The 19,928-nt window shown below is 33.0% G+C and overlaps 1 protein-coding gene across 2 annotated transcripts in view; it reads right to left on the bottom strand.

Moving 5' to 3' along the window:
- SPIRE1 (spire type actin nucleation factor 1) overlaps positions 1-19,928 on the bottom strand; it is a 46,692-nt gene that overhangs the window by 8,327 nt on the left and 18,437 nt on the right. The window contains exons 3-13 of one of the 2 annotated variants that reach the window (XM_032223137.1): positions 18,327-18,554; positions 14,607-14,732; positions 13,907-13,990; positions 13,198-13,362; positions 12,141-12,227; positions 10,570-10,699; positions 9,492-9,664; positions 8,234-8,324; positions 7,857-7,999; positions 887-1,024; positions 176-246 (exon numbers count right to left, since the gene is read on the bottom strand). In XM_032223137.1, the coding sequence (XP_032079028.1) occupies positions 176-246; positions 887-1,024; positions 7,857-7,999; positions 8,234-8,324; positions 9,492-9,664; positions 10,570-10,699; positions 12,141-12,227; positions 13,198-13,362; positions 13,907-13,990; positions 14,607-14,732; positions 18,327-18,554 (1,436 nt within the window). The remainder of the gene's footprint in view (positions 1-175; positions 247-886; positions 1,025-7,856; positions 8,000-8,233; positions 8,325-9,491; positions 9,665-10,569; positions 10,700-12,140; positions 12,228-13,197; positions 13,363-13,906; positions 13,991-14,606; positions 14,733-18,326; positions 18,555-19,928) is intronic. The other variant, XM_032223139.1, reaches the window with a different exon arrangement.

Raw genomic sequence — 19,928 nt, 5'->3', positions numbered from 1 at the left:
TGAAGGTGCAAACCTTTAATCTGTTCAAATTCTTCTTTATTCTCCAAAAATTATCTTTTCTCCTTCCTTTCATATGCAAAACCAATAATAACAAATTCTTTTAAAATGGTTTAATAAGTACTTCATTTCTATCATTGTATTATTCAGCAATTTTTAATAACAGCCATGTGCTTACCTTTTACAAAACTGACAAGTGTAGGACCAAGTGAAGAAAGAAAATCTTCTTGTGCGACAACAAAAACAGAGCTACAAAAATTGGGAATAAGATAGCCTATTAATATCTGTAAACAAACCTCAGCAGATACATTGCATAATCAAGTAGTTGTATACTTAATTTAATCACTTTAATTACATTTATTAAAATAAGTTTTTCTCACTCTTTATAAAATACTCATTAAATGTTTTTATAATCCTTTGCTAACTGACATATCATCTTCTATATTAAGCATTTTAACAGCATAATAGGGAAGCATGCTGACAAAGAAGAACTACCTTTGAGTTCAAGAACTGGATTCAAACTTATGCTCTGCAGAATTCTATTGGTGTTTGAGAAGATGAAGATGGTGATTTATACACTGATTTTTGTTCTTTTCCTCTATGAATCTTGGCCACTGCTTCATATATTAAGCTACTCCAGAAGGCTGAATGATATTTGGAACAAAATATGATAAGATCTGCAAAAATCACTGTGGTGTCCCCTATTGAACATTTGTTAAAAGGCACTCTTCTATTTTCAGAAGAATAAGTGTCAATTTACAGATCTAATCTTTTCCTTTTGTACAAATATTTGAACTCCTCTCTACAAATTTTAACTTCCTGTGTTTGATAATTTCTTTTCCATACGCCGCTGTCCATATCTGTGGAAAATCAACACAATTAGCTGTACCTTTCCCTTCTTTAGGGCAGTATAGACATCTTTATATTGTTGATATTTCTCTAGTTCTGCCTTTACCAGCACTTGACGGATATGCATTACTTCTTCCACTGTGAGAGCCAGGCATTCCACCGGGTAACAAAACTCCTCCTGAAAGGGAAAAAAAAATCAGCTGTCTTTCTCAGAGAATTTCTCAGCTATCCGTGTAAAGAGCCAGCCACCTGGTTAGTAATTTTAAAAGAAATAGATTTTATCATCAATATCAGAGAACATTTATATGATCACAGGCATCAAAATAGCAAAGACTTCAGATATGCAGGCTAGAGAGGTTGTCCCTGAAAAAAGCCTTTGATGGTTATTAAGCCAATTATTATGATGGTGTCTTTGATACCTTAAGATGCCTAGAGAAGCCAAAGAAACAGTTAGTAATCCAATCCAGAAGAAATTTTTATTCTGTGGTATTTTTTAATACAATAAAATTATATGTATAATTTTCTTTATAGAATATTTAAACAATTAAAGTTGCAAATTTGTACACCTTGTACTCCTGCTGTTAGCATGAATATCAATCCATTAAAATTTGTTATAAGTAGTATATAGATCTTTTTTTCAACAGTAAAACACCATAACAGGTTAATATTGAGTTGACTAAATCACCAGAATTGTTATACCACGGAATAAAAATGCACATCCCAAATTCGCCTCTTTCATAGATTCTTGCCATAGATTTTGTTGAAAGACAGAATTCTTGCCCTAGCTAAATTATCTGTTGCAAATAATTTGGTTTCTATGTTATATAAAATGATATGCTAACATTATTTTACTCTGTGAAAGAAAGACTACAGGTTGGGAGCAAGAGGAAAATGAATAATCAATAGTCTGCAGAAGAATTAGGACATTCATCCATAAGCAATCTATGTTGCTTATACCTCTTAGGAAAAATGGTACAAATTCATATTATAAATGCAACATAATGCTGCAAAATCCAACTAATTAGACTAACAATACGATGCTATTTTAAGGAGCTTATAATTCTGTCTTTCAGTTCAGAAAAATTTACAGTGCAGAACTAGTAAAGAGAGTATACCACGGCCACCATATTTTAAGAACAGCTGTCTTACCTATCTAAAAATGGACCTCAAATACAAACTTTATCTTGCTCAAGATGCTTACAAATTGTGCCTTTTCTACCATTAATTTATTCATACTGAAGATGATGTGACTTCAGAGTCAAAATTTAGTTGGTTTGTTTGCTATACTATATTAACCTTAGTATTACACTGGAAAATGCTATTTTCCCTTACCACATGCTAAAGTCTTCATGTTTTATAGGTGTTTATAACTTTTCATATTTTGCTTTCAGTTTTATTTATTTACTGCTTTTACAAAATTATCTAACTTATTTTAAAATAGTAATTTCTTTAGTGTTTTAAATTTCCATCACGTGTCTAGTCATGGGCTCCAAAACTCTATTGAGGTTTGCTAGGATATATATGATTATCCAGAAAGAAATCAAAGAATATGATTCTTTATATTAAATGTGGATATTCCATAATCCAAAATGATTTACCACTAACATATTTTAAGGATTGTTGCCTTAGTATAAAGCAATCCATATCTGAATGCCTTGCTCAATCACTGACACTAAACTATGAAAGTCCCTCTCCAAAAAAATATCATTGTCCTTCCTCCTATCTGATAATTATTAAATACTGTAGTTATATTCAACTATTTAAATGATTGGTTTAAATTATTAAACAACTTGTCTTTTGCTGCTTATTTCATAACTTTGTTTAAAAGTCCAATGCCCTTTAAGAATTAATTAGAAAAATTGTGGGAATAGGAATTGTCCTCTTCTTATCTGTTTCCCAATGGTGTTTCTTCCCAAGCTACAACATGGTCCAACAACTTTCATGACTAAGTACGGTACATATTCCATCAAATAAATAATGTATGAATATATTAATGTAAATAGTGGTATCATTGAGAAATTACTAGCTTTTTCATTTTTTCATTCATAAAATACCATCAAATTAGAAATTCACAGCTTTTTGTCTTAGAAATATGATTTTTTTTTTAAAAAAGTGCTTCTTTAAGTGAATATAACACCAGTATGAAAATGAGAAGCCATGTTTGGAAATGTTTAGTACAGAGAGGACATGTGAGAGTAAGTTGCTGCTTTCTATCAAACTGATCAACTCAGCTCTTTCTCCTGGCCTTATTATATCTAATAAATTATTAAAGTATAAATTAATGCTTTTTGCTAATATTTATTACATATTACACTGGACAATTGAAATGTTTCATGTTATAATGGTAAAGCTATAACCATGAAGTATGACGCGATATTTTCTAACTACTTTTTAGTTCTTTAAATCTTGAATAAAATATTTCATCATGGTCTTCTCAGTATAGCCTCACTGATGCTTATTTTGAATAGCATGTTACCAGAGTGTTTGTTCTCTTACTGAAAGCCCGGCTGTACTTCAAACTCTTCACATGTACATATTGATCCCAACATTCATTCAAAAACAATTGTGCTTGTTGTGTGGATACTAGAGAAAGGAGACGTGATAAAGACACTCTTGTTTCAAAACAGGAGTGACCTATATGCCCGGTGGCTTCATATAAATCTGTCTGCTAAATCCTTCATATAGGAATAATCTATATTTAAACCTTCAATTATCCAGCCACTCTGGCTATATCTTAAAAGCATTTTGAAGTACTACTAGAATTTTACAATGAAAACTAATAGAGAGCAATTCTTTAGAAAGTTCTCCAACCTCAAAGAATATTAGGATAGTACTGTTGCTAAGACTTTTCTTCTACAACATTATTGTATTATTGATAATAGACTTAGATCATTCCTGACGCAGCTGAACTAATATTTCTTTTTCATTAGAGGTAATTCAAGCAGGTGTTTGCAGGATGGATACAGTAGTTACCAAGCTAAAAATCCTCACACAACTCTGAACTAGTTTATTATTATACTGTAAACTACAGAGAACTAATATAGGAATAATTTCTATTAAATAACACATAATAAATATATTCATAGTTTGCAAGTAAAGACTATAGTGAAATAACTATAGTGAAATAAAAAAAACTTTATAATGATAACGCCCAACGTATTTGTTTATTTTTGGTCCAATCCACTGAGAAAAATGCAGTAATTTGTGTAAAAATGTTCAGCAATGTTCAACTATGTTGACATGAACTCATAAATGTTAATTGTAAATTTTACCATCTGTAAATCTTAGTTTGGTTAAGCTTTCATTTAATGTTTGGCATTTACAGTTATCTGTATGTAAATACACATTAAAGATTAATTTATAATGTGACAACTTGGCCCAAATTGATTTTATGAACTTGAATACATTCTTAATTTTTCTAAATTATTTCTCTACTCTTGATATTTGTTTTTTTAACTTCTAAAAAGTTAAGATCGTAAAAAACTCCTCTCTAATAAATTTCTGATGTTACATTCTAGTTTGATTATCTTTTCCAGACAATTTCAACTTCCAAGGAAATTGATCAGTGAGTCTAGGCATGCACAAAAGAGTTCTGCAGGCACCGAAATCAATTTTAATCAGAATCCAGTGAATCCTAAACAATTAATGTCTTGCCACAGCCTAGGAATCTCTTCCCATTTGGTGGGAAGGAAAGATTTCTAGGACAGATTTACAAAGCTCACAGTAGGAGGCAAACCTTTGAGGCTTTCCACTGGTTAAAAACTCTTTCACATAGATAATACACAGTTCTGGCCAATCCAAACAAAGCTGCTTCAAAAGGATGAGAACTAAGCTGAGAAGTTGTATGTATGGTTGAAAAAAGGGTCTTCCTTGGAACCTGAACATTAGATAGGAAGTAGAAAAAGGAAGGCTAAACATAAATAAAACAGTTGTCTACTATTTTAGATAATATAATCCCAGCATTCACATTTCATTCTTTCTTATTAGGAAGTCAGCTCAATACAACCAGAACTACTGTACGACATAACACAAGCTCCCTGCTAATTCTGCTGGAAGAACCCATTCAACTTTCTTTTCAGTGGAAATGAAGATTATTTAAAGGTGGGATTTCTTTCACCAGAAGATAACAGTGACAATCCATCAATCCTGAGGGAAGGAATGAAGAAGGAGGATGTTAAATTTAACATAGGATAATGTGACCTTATCTATGCCATTTTCTTTACACTTTGAGAAACTGTAGGCTTAAAATTGTAGTATTCATTTTCTATTTTTACTTAAATATAATTTTAATGGTACTGATAGTGAAAGAGTTATTCAATTACAATTAATAAATTGTTATACAATGATATTTATGGCTTTTCCTAAAAACAAAAAATACATGTGATATCAGTTATTTTCCTAAGAAGAAAGCATAAATTCAATAGGTATATATTTACTTTTGAACAGCATAGTATAATTTTTTAAATTGCCATTTTGCATAACAGGATTCATCGTCCTGAACAAACACAACAATTACTGGCATAGGACTATATTAATTATGTCTATTCCAGTTAAATGTGCTATTTGATCTTTAAAACTTTAAACAGATTGCATTCTGTCTATGCAGATTTTGGTCTCAACTCTAGTTGACTTCTGGAAACTATTTTAAGTTGGAAGTTTTTTATTGGATATTTGGGCTCTGGCACCAGGTTTGCCTATTTTTGAATGTTGGGTTTTTTATATTTTCAATTTTTATCAATATTATTTTGATAAATATGTTTTTAATAATGTGATTTGCTATGAGTCTTTACAGAATTGTGACAGGATACAAATGTGCTTAATTGAGGGTTCAGTTTCTTCCATATTTGTAGCCCTAAAATACATCCAAATAGAAATCTGTAGGGAACCACTAAGAGCTGATAAAAAATAAAGTTACAGAATATCATAATATTACAATAACATGTTTGGTGAGCAGGTGAGAGGCCTATCAAGCCTAAAACCATTGTAAGTTCGGGTACTAGAAAATTCTGACACTTTCAGGAAGTATTGATTTATGCTGAAATTTTAATCATTTCAGTCATTGCCTCCTGGGAATGTGGGAATTTTGGCAAATCACTAAGAGGATTGAGTAGATTCTGCTGCTTTGTAATCATTCATTCTATTTTAAATTTGTTAACATATTATAATTGCCTTGTTTTTAAGGAAACCAATATATAAAATGTTTAAAATAAATAAATACTTACAAGAAGTTGTCTCATTCTCATAAGACCAAACAACAACAGAAATATGGGGTTTTCCTTTCAGTACAAGATATAAAATATGAAATTATTTCTTATTCAGGAACTTCTGTAGTTTTAATTTTTAATTAACATTATCCCCTCCCCCTATTTGTACCCCATTCCAAGAAACTGATTTAGCAAAGCAAATGCCATGTGTGATACTGATGCTGCTCTGATTGCTCTTACAGCAATCTTGACCCCCAATGGGATCTGGTAGATGGCAGTGCCATCCTTTGTTGGCTGAATGAAGGACTTTTCTAGCTTGTTCCTCTCAGAACAGACAAGAGAAAGAAGTCCAGAATAAAAGTCCAGAATTGTTTCTGAGATCATGCCACACAAACCCTGGCAAAAAGTATCAATATTTTTTTAGTCTAAAGTACTTTTTGAGATAAGTCACCAGAAATAATTAATTTATATTATCATGTGGCTTGTTTTCTAACGATCCACAATTATGAAACATTCTGACTTGTTTTATAAAAACACAGGTAGTTATAAGTTTTATTATATTCAGAGTTCTTGCTCTACTTTAATTCAAGGACTAAAATAAGAATATAATTGTCAAATAGTATTACTTCTGCTAAAACAAACCAATTTATAATCTGACTTTTTCTATTGATAATATTTTTAGGATCATTTAAGAAAAAAACATGATGGGTCTTATAAATCCACAGACAACTTCTAAAATTATATGATTTCTTTAAAAGAAAGCACATTTCACAGCATATCTATTAGAAACATCAGATATTCAGAAATGATATTTTTTCCGTAATTGGGTCGCCATTAAAAATAACTTTTATGTAGTACATAAGAAATAACTGCTACACAAGTTTTTTTATATTTCTGAATGCCTGCATAGCTATACTTCAAAGAACTATTATTCACATAAAGCTATTTCTTAGAAAATAATCTGCATATGGAACTGACAAGTGAGTTTAAGATTATCTAGGATCAGAAAATGAATTCAAGCTAAAATGCAATTGATTTTTGCTCTGCTCTATGAATTAATGATGGAATGCAAGTTAACTTCAGCATGCTAAAAAATTGGCATCCAAACCAGATCCTCTTGAGCCAATGCAGAATAATAAGGCTTTTATTAAAACCAAGCACACGCCTCTTCCTAAACCTGAATTGTTTCACTCTTTTATCAATTTTAAGAATTCTTTTTACCCCAAAAATGATATTACTTATAAAAATACAAGGTTTTGGCATTCTGCTAGCTCCTAAAATAGGCATGTCATTCCCTTAGGACAACTTTGTGTTATTGGTATCTACTTTCAGATAAAGTCACCTAATTGAATGTGCTGTATTTTCTTTTGATCCTTAAATAGATTCAATAATACTATATGACTACATGGCATTTGGTGGCTCTTTAAACATAATACAAAAAAACTTCTCAGCTTTGAACAACAGATTAAAAATATGCAAAAACAGCAGCCAAAAAAATCATTTTCATGTACCATATAGAAGACATTTTAGTTGGAGACATATTAATTTTATTAGCAAGTTTAAATAAGAACATCAGCAATTAGGCACAACATTCAAATCCTGAATTTAAAAGTTCAGAGTTATTTCATAACATCTTACTTTCAACTTACAGGAAATAAAATTCAAGAGCTGTTCCAAAGTCTTACAATTTTGAGCTAAGGATTTCTCACAGCATTTTTTTTACATATGGATTTTCTTCTCTCAGTGCTGGAACCACTCTGTTTGACCATTCAACCAATGATGAATTTGATCTACTACAATACTTACAAGGGATCTGGAGCTCTGTTTTGTGGGAGGCAAGAACTGCCGGACGTTGGTTGGCGTTTCCTTCTCAATAGAATGTCGTCTCTGAGGTTGTTGTCTCCTTTCTGGCTGTGGTGTAGATGATATTGGCAAGAATTTTGGAGGCACTATAAATTTGATAAGGATGAATTAGGTTCAGATTTTGTAAATTAATATTTTAACGATACCTGTAATGATGCCATTCAACTAGAATGAAAGTACCATCATATACAGTGGATATATCATATATCGTATATCGTATATCATATATCATATCATATTGCATATTGCACATATACACAATAATAGCTCTCTTAATCCATCCAGGTTCAAAATGTTTCTATTGTTGCAGGAAACCTCACCCTTTTTTCCAGATGTGGTCTCCAGAAACACATCTTCCATCTGGGAGGGAGAAACACTACCACTGCTGGCTGATTTGGGTATAGACTCCTCCTGGAAATAATAAAATATGGCAATCAGCTGTCTCCCTTCTCCTTAATTGGGAAACACTATAAACAATATGCAGAAAAATATAGCATAATGTTTAATGATGCAGTATATGGAACTATACATGATCACCTGGTCATATTAATGAAAATGTTTCTAGAAAACAAAATATCACTATTTCTTGAAACAGCAGAAAATATTATAGAGGCCATACAATAGGTTGATAGCTATAAGCTTCTTGTCCATATGTGCAAGCCTCATAAACTAAAAGCAATTCAGTGGTGTACTATAGATATCAATAGTACTTATGTTAAAGGAGCATTCATACTGGGATTTTGTACAATCAAGGGTGAAGTGATAGCAAAGTAGACCAACTGAATGCAAAATGTTACCAACATCAGGAACACAACCTAATCCAAGGTTATTTATTTCACATAGATGGTTTTCCTAATATCTTCTAGCCAGAATTGGATAGTGACACACAGACCAAATCTGCATTTGACATCACAAAGATCTTTGAGTTTTAAACTTTTGCACTCTAATTTTATAATTTGGTTTTAATCTTAACAGTAGTCATTAGAATGAATTGGATAAAACCACATTTTGTTCAAAATGATTTGAAAAGTACTTTTACCAAATGTACTATACAATACTTTAAAGCAAAACAAGTTTCAATGTGACCAATAAAAGCAGTAAATGGAAATGAACCCATTATAGGTAGTCCTCAACTTATGACTGTAATTTAGCCTGGATTTACGCCCTGGTTTTATTATCATTTTTGCAGTGATAATTAAGCAAATGCGGCAATCGTCAAGTGAATGCATTGTTTGGCAAGTGAATACAGTGGTGGTTAAATAAGTCTATGGTCCACAATGGGTGTTTTTTTGCCAGAAACCAGAAGTAAACATTATTTTCCGATTAAAAAAAAAGAGGTCATAAATTGAAGTCATATGAGTGCAGGATATGGCAATTGCAAATGCAGGCTGACTGGCAAGCGCCCAAAATACTATCACCTTACCGCAGAAGGAAACTGCTGAAACAACAAACCTGGGTTGTAAGTAGTTTTGGGGAGGTCTGTCATAACTTGAATGGTTGCTAAATGATCAATTATAAGTCAAGGACTATCTGTAAAAATCTAAAACTGAAGGAATGTATTGTTGCTATGCATCTTACCTCTGAATCTGAGCTACCCAGTTCAGCCAAAGTGGGAGCTTTCAAAAGTCTCTTCCGCTGCACCGTTAATTTTGTTGTTGTACCTAGGCCATTTACCTTTGCTTTGGATTCCAAGCTGCCATTCGCTATACAGCTTTCTAATAGGTTTTGGGAGGCTGCTGATGTGGGTACATCTAAAAAAGGCATGAAAAACAGCATGAATAAGCACTACTACTCTGGTATTTATCTTTTCCCCTAAAAATTACAATTATGTAAAAAATTGAGATGTGACAGAAAATCAGTTTTGAGATCTAAAGTTTGGAGATTTTTTTTTCCAAATGTGAAAAAAAATGTTCTTACAAAATGAGACACTTTATACATGGGGAGGGGGATAGGCCCCATTTCATAGGACCCTCTCTGTCTCCTACACACACAGACATGTCTTTTAAATCTGAGTTGCAATCCTTTCAAAAGTGATTTGCAAAGTGTTCTGAGAAAAGGCAGTAAGGAAGAGTTTTCTTATTATCTTATTCGCATCTCAAGCTTCTGATAAGTAGTTCTTAAAATCAAACTGATAAAAGCTATACCAGTGCTGCATAGATACTTTGATATTAAAATTATATGGGAAAGCATACAGTTTTATTTTATTGTTCTGTTTTATTGTTTTTGCCACAGTGGAAGATGCTGTTCTCTGGACATGTCCATACCAGTGGAGCTGGCCTTCTCTCATCTTCTCTGTAATTGCTTCCACACCAAAATGCTGTCGAATGGTATCATTTGTGATGTGGTCAACAAGGGAGATGCCCGATCATTTGCATTTCCATGGCATAGAGATAGTTTTCAGTCCCTGTTGTTGCCACCCAGCATTCAGTGTCATACAGTGCAACAGGGTGGATGGTTGTCACATATGCACCATAATTTTCTTGATAACTTAATTGCCTTCTTTGGGGGGGGTCTGTTTCATCTTCTCAGTCTAGCCTAGACCTCTTGGTATTTTGGGGGGGGGGGGTGTTATTGTCCAAGGACAAATCACACACATTCCACTCAGTTCCTGAGCCCAGAGAGATGAACCAGGTTTCATCAAAATCAAAGTACTCACCTAGCCTGCTACGCCTGATCTCATCAGGTGAAACAGGTCTTAGCTTTCTTTCAGATTTTATTTCTTCCAGAATTCTTTCATGGAGGCTACGTGGCCGCGGTGGAGTTGGCTTCAGTTTTCTTGCAGATGCCTGGAAAGAATAATGTAACTCAAAGAAAAATACTGATAATGCTCATCAATTTACATGGCTTTATCTGAATTGCATGTCTATTGAAATAAGATAATGGTAAATTTTTAAGCTACAATTTAAAAATAATAGATTGCTTGCCTACAATATAACTGGCTTTTCAAGCAACCATTGCATATTTGTTTAAGTAGATTCTAACTCTTCTTCACAATGCATTAAATGTGTTTTAAATGGGAAAAACACCCCTTGTCTGGCCACTGCACATTCTATAGGTTTGGTTTTCTGGCTAGCTGCCTAATATCTTGAACTGATATCAAAAAGAAGTTCTTTCTTGCAGACCAAAGAAGAGACCTGAGAGGGATGAAGGGAAGGTTATATCAAGGCATAGATGACCACTCAAAGAACCAGAGTTATGAATTAGCACCTTGTTTCTCTTTGTAGAGGAAGTTTTAAGAAGAGATTGGGCAATCATTTGTCTAAAATGGTATAGGCCGATGGTGGAGAACCTATTGCACACGTGCCAGAAGTGGCACATAGAGCCATTTCGCCCAGGACGCATGGCCTTGCTGGCTCCTCTTCCGGGTTCCTGTGCATGCACGTGCACTGGCCAGCTGGTCCTCGCACGCGGGAGCGCTGAAACCCGGAAGCGCAGCGTTTCGACATACATGCTGGGATCCAAACGTCCGGATTTCCATCGCATGCATGCGCCCAGCTGTTCATCAGGCACACACTCACACCAGAAACAGGAAGTTCAGGTGCCGACACGCACATCTGTGCCAGAATACTACTCTTCCGGGTTTCGGTGCTCTTACACAAAGGCCAGCAAGGCCGCACGTTCCAGGCGGGATGGTTCTGCATGCCATTTCTGGCACACGGATTGGCACACAGTGACAGAAAAGTCACTGTGTGCCATCACCCGTATAGGGTTTCCTGTTTGAACAGGAGGTTGGACTAGAAGACCTACAAGTTCCCTTCCAATTTTGCTCCTCTGTTATTCTGGTATATGTATATCTGATTCACTCTAATGGGAACACATACACATAGTCACATTTTCAGATAAGGAACAGATCCTCATATCAGAATAGATGACATAACCAACAGGCTAAAAGAAATATCAGCTATAGCAGACACATCGAATTGATATTGCATATGGATAGTGCATAAGGCATGTTTCATAAAGGACGCTGATATAAAACAGCAAAAATATATGAGATTTTATTTCAAAATTTTATTTCTAATGTGTATTAATTTTATATAAATGCATTTGAAAGATGTCACAAGGACGCTACAAACTATATAAAAAAAGAAATCTGTCTTTTCTATATTTTAGGGAAGACTAGGAAAAGCAGTAGAAGAAAGCTGAATATGGTTAAAGTAAAAAGATATAGAAAATTTCTTGTGTTCATTAATTTTGCCCCCCTGTATTCTCCATTGTATTACATACAGGATTTAATGGAGGTCGAGACCGGATAAAGTCCAAGATAATTTCATGGGCACTCTTTTTTAATCGTGGAGGAATATCCCCATTGACCTAAAAGAGAGAAAGAAAAATATCTATTATTTTGCTTCCACATCAGTATCATGCAATCCAAAAGGACAATGAATTGTAGATCAAACATCATTGCAGTGGAAACTGAAATGCAGCTCATTGACCACCGGGAGGCAGGCACTATGTAACCAGTTTTATATTATCTGAAACCTGTAAAATATAGCTACCCAGATGTTCAAAAGGTCTTCGGAAATTGAATTCATGGATTTTGGACTTTAGATTACTCTATATAAAGCATTAGCTTTAGGGGGTATCCTGTGCTCAATGGTCACAGGAAGGGATACCTACAAGCTATTCAATTTTTTTGGTAAAGGATTTTTATAGCTTTCATACAATGAAATAAAATGAACTTCAATTTTATAAACTACCATGTTTCCCCGAAAATACGACAGGATCTTATTTTCTTTTGACCCCTGAAATAAGCACTTGGCCTTATTTTTAGGGAAGTCTTATTATTTTTGAGGTGCAGGTGGCGGCGAGTATGATCACATCATGGCTGCTGCTGTGTTGCAATATTTTTGGGGAAGGCTTATTTTAACGCATGCGCTCAAAAGCCCAATTGGGCTTATTATCCAGGGAGGTCTTATTTTCAGGGAAACAGGGTAGTGTTCCTGCTGAACAGCAATTTTTGTTAATTTAATATGATACAATACAAAAATCTATGCAACTAGTTTTTCTGTGCCTAAAGAAATAAGGTCCTTTTTCTTCCAAATAGCAGATCCTATAACATAATCACTTTTATTGAAGTCGAGGTGATTTTCAAAACAGCTTGTAAAATTAACTAAGATTCTAATATTTTAAGGGCAAAAATTAAACAAAACAATATAAAACACCTCCAGAAGGCATTAGTTTTTCAAATTAACTAAAATAGTTTTCTCTTTTTTGTCCTTTTTAGTAGTCCTAACATAGTTTAAGGCTATACAAAGAATGATAAAATTTTGACGGAGCTTACCGTAACCTTTCTTAAAGTATAGCGCTTGGATCGAATATCATCCATCAACATTTCATACGGAGTGAGCTGATATTCTATGGGAAGAGGGTTGTACTGACGTTCTTGAACTTTCTTCAGTTTTACACCATTTCGCAAATCTCTCATAACTTGAATCCAAAACTGTGCCTGAAGTAGTTAAGAATAAAAGGTGTATAGGTGATTAAGTTTGTATTATTGTATTTTAAGCTCTACTAAACTTAAATACTTATACTTAAATACTCATTATAACTTCTACATGTATCCTGAAACAAAATGATGCCTCCGTTTTTATAAGCTAGAGTTTATTTTATTGAATATTGAGACAATTATCTTTTTCCAGCTAATTTCCATTTTAGCTAACAGAGCCAATATATCTTTGTAAGCATGTAAGCAGGATAGGAAAGGTTATAAACAAGCAAGCAGTTATTTACATTGTCACATAAAATAATCAGTTGCATGTCCTGAAATTAATAGAGCATCTTGGAGTCATGTTTCTTAACTTCAGTAATAATACATTCTTTATTATTTACTTTATAGAGGAAGAACAGATATAATATTAGCCATGATTTTATAGATTTTAGATATATGCATCTTTTAATACATTTGATAGAATCATTTGATATAGATTGTGTTGTCTGTCTATAAGTTTGTAATACAAATCCATTACTTTATTTTAAAAAAGTAATCTTACCCAATCAGCAGTTTTTAATTCATCAAGGTCAGTGCTAGAGTCCTCATTTCTTTCTTTGTCCATTTCCTGCATTTTCTTTAAATTCTATTAATTAAAAGAAAAAAAATGTTTACAATAAGATCGGTGCCCTACAGATATTGCTGAACTGTAACTATTAATTCTACCCAGCATGGTCAGTGGTAAAGGATATTATGCATTATAATTTAGCAACATCTGAAACAATGTCAGCACCGTCAGTTTTAAAAGATTTTAAACTCACATTTTAAAAAATTATAATTATCACATGTTTATTTTGATACTTCCAAACAATGTTTTTAACAGACACAATAAAGAAGATAATATGTTAACACACTGATATGAAAGGTATAGTGAAAGTAGTAAAGGAACAAGATGGTGAGAAGTGAAAAGCTTGAATCTACTTTCAAATCACAAAATGAATTTATATTAAATATATCCATTTAAAAACTAAAATCCAAATAAATATAATCGTAAAAGAGCCCAGTACCAATATTGACAGATTTAAAAGATAATTATATGGTGCCATGGAAATCAAAATAATTATGACAAATGTAATTCACAAAATAGAAGTATAGTATTTACAAAAACAATTGTTTTGGAGTGTTAATACTAAAGAACATAAATATATGACATTTTTAAAATGCAAAAAGCCAAATGACTAAGTGATTTGTACATTACTTACCTCTCTAGCACTTTTAATTTTGGCCAAGAATGTGTACAACTCCATTGTTTCAGCAAATAGTGCGCGACATACTGCTTGATAGTGATTTGGCGCATCTGATTGGGTTGGCAGATGGGTAGCGCAAAGCTATGCAAACATGTTACAATAGTATAATGAGTTTTGTTTTACAAAGAAAATATGAATGCCCGATTTATAGTTTAAATATCAGAGAAATGTAATTTCACTTTTCAGTATCACAAAAAAAATTAACCATACTTGAATTATTCTTCATCCAAGAAAATAAAAAACAAATGTTGTTTAACTATACATCATCCAGCAATACCTAGAGCTATTTTGCCCAAGAATATATGCATTAATAAAACCAGTGCATCTAGAATAAATCCTAATATAATAATTGTACTGAAGGCTTGACTAGTGGGAATTGCAGTAGGAAAAAAACCAAAACAATGGGAGGATTATTTCTCCTCCAGATACATTTGGATCAATGTGAACTTAGCAAACTGTTTCCATGATCAGTATCAGCTCAAGAATTTCTTCTTCAAGTTATAAAGCCTGGCAGATTTGTTTTTGACTGTACATTGTTTGTAATTAGTTCCAGATCTTCACTAAATTAAAATATGGTTTAAAGCAGGGGTGGGCAATTAATTTTCACAATGGGCCACATGAGAAACTGGGATTGTTGTGGAAGGCTGCTGTCATTTCCCCATCCTCCCTGCTGACCTCACTCCACCCTCACTCCCAGCCCCACCACCAAGGGCTGGATAGGAAAGCCAAAGAGCCGGATGTGGCCACCTGGCCGTAAAATGCCCAGGTGTAGTAAACAATCTTTAAGGTTTTGTTTTACAATTAATATGTAAGCAAGACAGGTTTCTTATGCAAAAAGTTCATTTCTGTTCATTTAAAAAAAAGTTTCAAAAAAGGAAATTCTTTGTTTATAAATACGACTAATCAGATAAAGCAAATTAAGCAATGCCAGTCTGAAGCTTCAGGCTATAATCCTGCAACCCAGATCCATTAAAAAGTAAGTTTTCAATTTTGTGTTTTAAAAATAAAATAAAAAAATTTATATGAATATTTTAGTTACTTTAATTTCCAATTTTTTGAGAGTCAAGCTAATATTGATAAAAATTTCCCATGTTTCAATTTAAATGTAGCTCCAAATATAAAGTTGCCAGAGAAGTGCTTATCTTTTCCAAAGAAAATCTCTCTTTAACTGTGAAGATGATAAAATCCCAAAAGTGATTTAGAAATGAGGAAGGTTAGTTCTAGTGTCCATAAATTTGGCTATATCACAGTTGTGAACTCAAGGGAAATCTTGTTAGAAGATTGCAAAAGGGAATCATATGATCCTGGGATACTGCAACCATTATAAATGTGAGTCAGTTGTCAAGTATTCAAATGTAAATCATGTGATATGGGGATGCTGCAATGGTCATAAGTGTGAAAAATTGTCATGTCACTTTTTTCAATGCCGTTGTAACTTCAAACAATCACTAGGTGAACTGTTATAAGTCGAGGACTACCTGTACAGGATAGCATAGCTTTCTTCAATACGCCAAAAAAACAAAAAAACAACAACCCTGAATTTAAAACGGCATTCGCCAAGAAAGATTAGCCTGAAAAAGATAACACAGAGATACTTAGATACTGTGCAGTTTTTTAGGTGTGCAGCATTTCAGAATAAAAAATTAAAAAGTGCTTGAGTTTACATGAGTGGGCGAACATATTGCCTATCTGCAAACACTTTCTTATTAAAGCAGGATGGGGAAAAAAGTGCTTTTTCAAACAAACCTTTTAGAATTATTTTTTAAAGAATTTTATCATTACTTTATCTGAGTATACTTTTGTAAACCATCAAAGCTATCCAAACTCATTACACATACAGAAATCTTCTACCACGAGCAATATAATAATGGTTTTAAAAAACTATAATTCTCTTGCAGAGAAATTAGGCATCATTTGAGCAAACAAGGAAGCAAATTATGATTGTTCTTAAAGTTAAAATTTTGCAAGTGCATTTGTGTCATTGTGCTAGGAAAAAGTTTGCAGTCCAGATTTTTTGCATAAATATGGAACTGATGGTTGTTTGCTGAACATAGTAGGTGCAGCATATGATGAAAATAAACCATCTGTCCAAAAGGAATGCTTAGTGAATGGTTGAAAATTGGGTAGGCTTGGGGGAGAGTGTCTCCTTGGTTGTTTAATATATTTATGGATAAAAGCATAAGGAACATTTGAGGTATGCAAAGGAAGGTTTGCAGATGATGCTATGTTATTGGTTAAAACAACGCTTCACCAATTTTTTCCTTCATTATTCAAAACTGCAGCAAATTGTGACTTTATCATAAATGGACATATTTTGTTTTTTTCTAATTGTGGCACAGCCATATAGACAGCAAGTATATCACACAAACCCAAATTCTATGTGCTGTTACCTATGGTAATGTATTGTAGAAGGTTGTTTTGATCAGGTGAAATTGGACATTTGTTTACCCAAATCTTCTCCTACATAGTACATTATAGATATCCATTGGATGGCATATAATCAAGTGGCTCTCAACAAGCTAAGCAGAATTGTATCTGTTTGATATTAGTCTACTGAATAGCCTTTAAAGTTGAAAGAAATGTTCAAAGAGAGGGCAATAGAAAACCATGCCTACATTATAAGCACTTTTGACTTATAACCACAATGGAGCCTGTTTCTGTTGTAAGTCATGATGGCTGTAAGTCGAGGGACCTATGTAATTGGATCAGATTTTATTATTATTTTTGCAGCAGTTGTTCAGTGAACACTGTGGTCATTAAACAATTGTCAAAATCATTACATGAATCATACTCATCTTGGCTATTTTTTGTGGAACCCAGACAAAGAGGTCAGAAACTGTCAAACAATGTCAAAAATTGTGGTCATGGGTTCAAGGAATGCTGCAATTGGCCACAAAATTGAGCTGGTTGTCAAGTGCCTGAAATGCAGTCATTGATTGCAGCTGTCAGAACTCTAGAACCAAATTGTAAGTAGCTTGGAGGGTGGGTGGGTGGTCTTAACTTTAAACAGTTGCCAAGCAATTGGTCATTAAGTGTGGAAGAAAGTCACCGGGAATCAATGTTTACTCAAAGGCTATGTTACTAATGATCTAGAGATAGTAACTACTTAAGATGTAAATATTGTATTTTGTATTTTGACAAAAAAACTTTCATGCTGAATTAAAAAGTAACTTTACAATGCTAAATAAATAAGGCTAAATAAAGGACTATTTACAGAAAAATATTTTTTTATGTACCCAACTTTGCATATTGCAAAAAAAATTGTCCTTTAGATTTTAATCTGACTGAAATGAACAGATCTGTCTGGTATGTGTTTATATGAAAATGGAATGTGCTAAGAATGTGTGGGTTGTAGAAGAATATTACATCAATGCAGTGATGAAATTCCCAAGACGTTTCGCATTGGAATGACTGTAATAGAAGACAATAAACTCTTGAAAACTGAAATGTGGTAAAACAAAAACAAAAAATAGGTTTATGCCAAGGTATATATCAGAGGAAAATAATATTTTAAATTAGAATATAGTATCTGGGTGAACAGGGTTAACATTATAATATCTAGGTAAACTCTAATATTCTTATTAGACAACCACGTCAGTGCCTAAGCATAAAAGGTGTCATTTAATTTAACTGTTTCTTAAATATCAACACTGAATAAACAGATTAAAACTATACCTTCATGACATCTCTATAAGACTGTATAACTTCAATACTGTCTTTATGTTCATCATCTGCAGCTTCATCCAGAGCTTCATAACCTTCATCTTTGGTTGCATCTACGTCCACTGTATTAGTCATATGATCAATCAGTTGCTCCAAGGGAGGGCTTAGCTCTCGCTCTTCATTCTCTTTCAAGCCATAATCCAGTGCTTTATAAATAATAATTCCTAGTGATTCTATAACCTGAAAAGAGATTATATCAGGTTTTAGATAAACAGTCAGTTTGCATCTTCTATTTTATTTAACTTAAAGTCCAAAATATCTGAAAAGCAACAGATTGTAAAAGACTAGCTTATATTAAATGAGTAAACAAGAAAAAAACCTCTTACCAAATCAATATTATATACGGAAAATACATATTACAATATAATCCAGACATTAACTAATTCTAATATGCAGCTTGCCCCCCACCCAACAAACTATCTTGCTGATTGTACTTTTCAAAGTCCTGAAATTGGATAAAGTAGATGTGTTTAATTTTTGTTTGTTGCTTTGAATAACCAGGCTGTAACCAGATTACTTTCAATATTATGCAATCATACTTCCTTTGAAGTCTACCTGTGGAACTGTGCTTTTTCTATGTTTCAGCTGTCTTCTGCTGAATAGGCATGTCAAAGCTCAGTTGAGTAGAAAACAGCAAGCTTACTCCTCATAATATAGGAAGAGAGTCTACTCTTACAGATTTAGGTTCAGGGAGGAAAAGTGGGAATGAAAGGGAAAGTTCCAAGAGGAAAATGTAGGACAGAAATGAGAACTGATACAAGGGAAATGGGACAAACATCTCTCTAAATCTCTTTTTCATAGCTACCCCTCCTAGTGCTTTCATGTTTGAAAGGGACTGAAATTTAAATAATAGACTTCAGTTAGTTTAATAAAGATAACTGACTTTAATGCAGATAATTAGAAAGCTAATATAAGGGCGGGTTCTTTCTCGCTTTGTTATATATTTAATAAACAAGTATTAAAAACAGACCTTTTAATTATATTAGGGTCTTTTATTTTCACGTTTCATGCTGTAATACAAAATTATGCATACCATTCTCCCACACTTAAACAATATAATACAGCATTGTCCATAGGCTTGGTTCTTTCCCTGAAGTTCTCATATTCATAAATAAAATAACAAAGCCTCAATGCATGTTTTTCCTTGTAAACAGTAAAAAAGCTGTTTTGGGCCAAAATTCTTGCTTCTCTAAATTTTCTCAGGGCTATTTATTCCTTCAGTTTTTTTTTTTTTTAAAGTTCAAAAATCATCATAGCAATCATAGCAAATTATGTTTAATCCTGCCATGTTAGAAATTTTGGTGCCACTTAATATTCTGATTTACAAACTTCCGAAACATATTAATCCAAACTAAATGGATTATGACATAAAATATAATACCAATATTAATTAATTCATAGTAATAGCATAAATTACACTGTAAACATACTAAGGAATTAGACCAATTGAAATTGAGTGCAGATTATTTCTAAATTGGCAAATAGATGATTACACCATCCATTTTATTTAAGTTCTAATCAACACTATCATAATATTCCATATAAAATATTACA

This window comes from Thamnophis elegans, chromosome 8 (assembly GCF_009769535.1).
Source record: "Thamnophis elegans isolate rThaEle1 chromosome 8, rThaEle1.pri, whole genome shotgun sequence".
Classification (NCBI taxonomy): domain Eukaryota; kingdom Metazoa; phylum Chordata; class Lepidosauria; order Squamata; family Colubridae; genus Thamnophis; species Thamnophis elegans.
Note: the sequence above shows the minus strand (reverse complement) of the source record. Positions and strands in the feature narration are given on the sequence as shown.